The following is a 3,560-nucleotide window of genomic DNA, read 5'->3' as shown; positions in this document are numbered from 1 at the left end:
CAGAAGCGCCGACACTTCCTCATCATTCCACCGCTCCGGTGTTGTAGTACGTGTGGTCATAACTGCTTTAAAGTACAAAAAAACTACTCGCTCAGGTGTGGATGTGGTTTTGTAGCGAGGAAAGAAATGGCTGCCTAACAAAAAAAATGCAGAGTCTAACGGGGCGTGGTTTGCAATTCGCCCAGCCAATAGAAATAGAATAGAAATTGGCACTCTTTTATCACCAGGTTCGTACCACCTCTCTAGCAGGGACTGAAAATTGCCAAAAGAGTTCCCGGCACTGAGTAGTCCCGGCGGTGTGAACGCGACATTATTGGTACTAACGGAACTAAAGAACCAAAGTACCAGGGAAAGTCCTGCGGTGTGAATGCGTCTATTGTAGATTGTAGCCAACTTTCTGTGAAACATAATAAAGAGGCCTCACCAAATTCATGAAAGTACCTTGTGTATGTCCTTACTGTGTCCACTTTGTTGCTCAATGAGCGCAGGTTTGTGAGAATGATGGATGGAAGTGGTGGCCGGCTGAATCTCCGCCGTAGGCGATTCTGAACGCCTCCCCTCCTTCCTTGTCTCTTTTTCCTGGTGTTTCTAAGCGGCTCCCGAGGGATGTCATCCAATATTGAAGAGCACAGATGGCTTGATGTATTTGTATGATGCCGATCGCATTGTAGCTCCAGCATAGCCTCACGGCTGTTGCAGCGTAGATGCCGGGGCTCCTCGCCATACCTGCTTGTGCCGTCACTCAGGTGTTTCTTGGATAGTTGTATGGCCAGACATAGTCCGCAGAAGGCAAATGTAATCCACAGGATCAAAAGCATGGTCTCTCAAAATGACATTTCATACAGACACAACAACATTTAAACAATAATTAGACAAAACACAAGACGAACGGAACCTACTGAGACGCGCAGTGACAGAATGCCATCTCCCTCTGTCTCCTGTATATACCAGAGGTGGGAGTAAGTCATACTTGTGCAAGTCTCAAGTTACTGGGGTGAGAGTCAAGCAAGTCAAGTCATACGAAATCCTGATGAATAACCCCAGTTTCCGCATTTAAATCAGTTAAAAGTCAGTGGTTATGAAAAGTAGAGTTTTATTTTCAACATTAGCAACAATGGAGAGTGGGGCTCTGAAATCATAAAACAGGTAATATCGGGAATAATCAGGCAGTACGATATGTGTGTGTAGAGGTGTGTGTTGATCAAACGTAGCAGCCTGCAATCACTATTTATCTGTTCTAATGAAGGTAAACACAGTGAAGTAAAAGGCACAGCTCTTTGCAGCTGGTGCTGCTCTTCTCAGATTCTGCTGAGTTACACGTTACTGCCTCCTGGTGCTGCAGATATTTCATGAAGTGAAGGAGGTTTTCCTTCTATAAAACAGCTGTGGGCAGCAGATACTGTGAGAGTCACGGACATGAATTCATAGATCAAGGCAGACTGGTTAACAGACTCTCCTGTTTTGCCGATCCGGTGCTTAAACAAATAGCTCTCCTGGGCAAAATGTCCCTAAAATGAAGTCCGACTTGGAAATATATCTCAAATAACGTATGCACTGCCATTTCCCCACATAAACATAACAATCTGCAATGAAACGACTGTCTCCTATGCACTCCACTTCCTACTTGGCACACTGGTAACTTTCTCCTGCAAACAACTTTCTCTCACTCTTTGTTTTCATTGCCCTTTTGGGGCTTCGTACTGTACAAATGCAAATATTTTATTTCAGAAAGTAAAGTCCTTTCGAGTCATCCGTCTCAAGCCTAAGTCAAGTCTCAAGTCAAAGTCAAATCGAGGATGTTATCAATTTTAGTCAAGCAAGTCCCAAAACACAAAAATATGTGACTCGAGTCAAGTCATGTGACTCGAATCCCCCACCTCTGGTATTTACTGTGGTTAGAATGTTGCTGTTACTGTATCTAATATAATACAAATGTAATAAACACAAACAGTAAAACTAGTATTTTGTTGACTCAAGGTTTATATTAAGTGAGTTTTTATTGTGTTAACTGTATGCATTTATGCTTTTTAGATTTACTTTCTCTCTTTCTTTGTCCGTCTGTTCTAGAAACTGAAAGGAAGAGAGAGACGTCACAGCTGTCAGCAATGTGAAAAATCCTTTACAACATCTGCACATTTAAAGTGCCACCTGCGTATTCATACAGGAGAAAAACCGTACAGCTGTGAAGAGTGTGGGAAAACATTCAGGGAATCAGGTAATCTAAAAAAACATCAACGTATTCACACTGGACAGAAACCGTACAGCTGCGAAGAGTGTGGGACAACATTCACTAGATCTGGTCATCTCAAAGCACATCAACGTATTCACACTGGAAAAAAAACGTACAGCCATGAAGAGTGTGGGAAAACTTTCACTACATCAAGTGGTCTCCAAAAACATCAACGTATTCACACAGGAGAAAAACCGTACTGGTGTGAAGAGTGTGGGAAAACGTTCACTGCATCAGGTGATCTCCAAAAACATCAACGTATTCACACAGGAGAAAAACCGTACTGGTGTGAAGAGTGTGGGAAAACGTTCACTGCAATCAGGTGATCTCCAAAAACATCAACGTATTCATACAGGAGAAAAACCATACAGCTGTGATTTGTGTGGGAAGACATTCAGGGAATCGGGTAATCTAAAAAAACATCAACGTATTCACACTGGAGAAAAACCTTACAGTTGTGAAGAGTGTGGGAAACCATTCACTACATCAAGTGATCTACAAAGACATCAACGTATTCATACTGGAGAAAAACCGTACAGTTGTGAAGAATGTGGGAAAACTTTCACTACATCAGGTGATCGCCAAACACATCAACGTATTCACACTGGAGAAAAACCGTACTGGTGTGAGGAATGTGGGAAAATGTTCACTACATCAGGTGATCTCCAAAAACATCAACGTATTCACACAGGAGAAAAACCGTACTGCTGTGAAGAGTGTGGGAAAACGTTCACTACATCAAGTGATCTCCAAAAACATCAACGTATTCACACTGGAGAAAAACCTTACTGGTGTGAAGAGTGTGGGAAAACGTATTCTCAAAGTTCTCACCTTAAGCTCCACGAACGAATCCAAACCGCATAGTTTTGAACAACTATGAGAGCCAAGCTAGCTTTATTTTTATATTTGAAGAGTCTTTCTGAATTGAAGTCTGACTAACAGACTTAAATTCACAGAGGCAGTCTCGTTTGATGTCCCTGGACAAGCCCTGAGGTCCTTTTCAGCTTTTTAAATATCCCTAAAATCCCCCAAAATAAAATGGGTGAGGCTTTTATCCACTAGGCCCCCAAAATGAGGAACACCAGGAAATATCAGAGAGGCTCAGTGGACATTTTTAAACGCCTTCTAAAGACACATCTCTTTAGATTAGCTTATTAGCATCCCCCCACTTTAAATAGTCTTTTAGTCTATTATTTACCTACTTTTATATTGTTTTATTTGTAATATAGGAGGGGTTTTATCTTATATTAATTTTTTATTTAGTTTCAATTAAATTAAATTCAATCTGAGGGGATTTTCTTGTTGTTTATTGAACTATGAAGAAATGTTT

At 41.2% G+C, this 3,560-nt stretch overlaps 1 protein-coding gene across 1 annotated transcript; it reads left to right on the top strand.

Moving 5' to 3' along the window:
* The first annotated feature begins 704 nt into the window (after window positions 1–704).
* On the top strand, window positions 705–3,544 carry LOC104950812 (zinc finger protein 239-like). Its single transcript, XM_010777386.1, has 3 exons — window positions 705–746; window positions 2,068–2,299; window positions 2,553–3,544. The coding sequence occupies exons 1-3, from the start codon at window positions 705–707 to the stop codon at window positions 3,092–3,094; spliced, it is 816 nt and encodes a 271-aa protein (XP_010775688.1). The 3' UTR covers window positions 3,095–3,544.
* The last annotated feature ends 16 nt before the right edge of the window (window positions 3,545–3,560 follow it).

The sequence above is a fragment of the Notothenia coriiceps genome, unplaced genomic scaffold, assembly GCF_000735185.1.
Source record: "Notothenia coriiceps isolate Sejong01 unplaced genomic scaffold, NC01 NC01_scaffold00018090, whole genome shotgun sequence".
Lineage (NCBI taxonomy): Eukaryota > Metazoa > Chordata > Actinopteri > Perciformes > Nototheniidae > Notothenia > Notothenia coriiceps.
The sequence above is the reverse complement of the archived record's forward strand: the minus strand, read 5'-3'. Positions and strand labels throughout refer to the sequence as shown.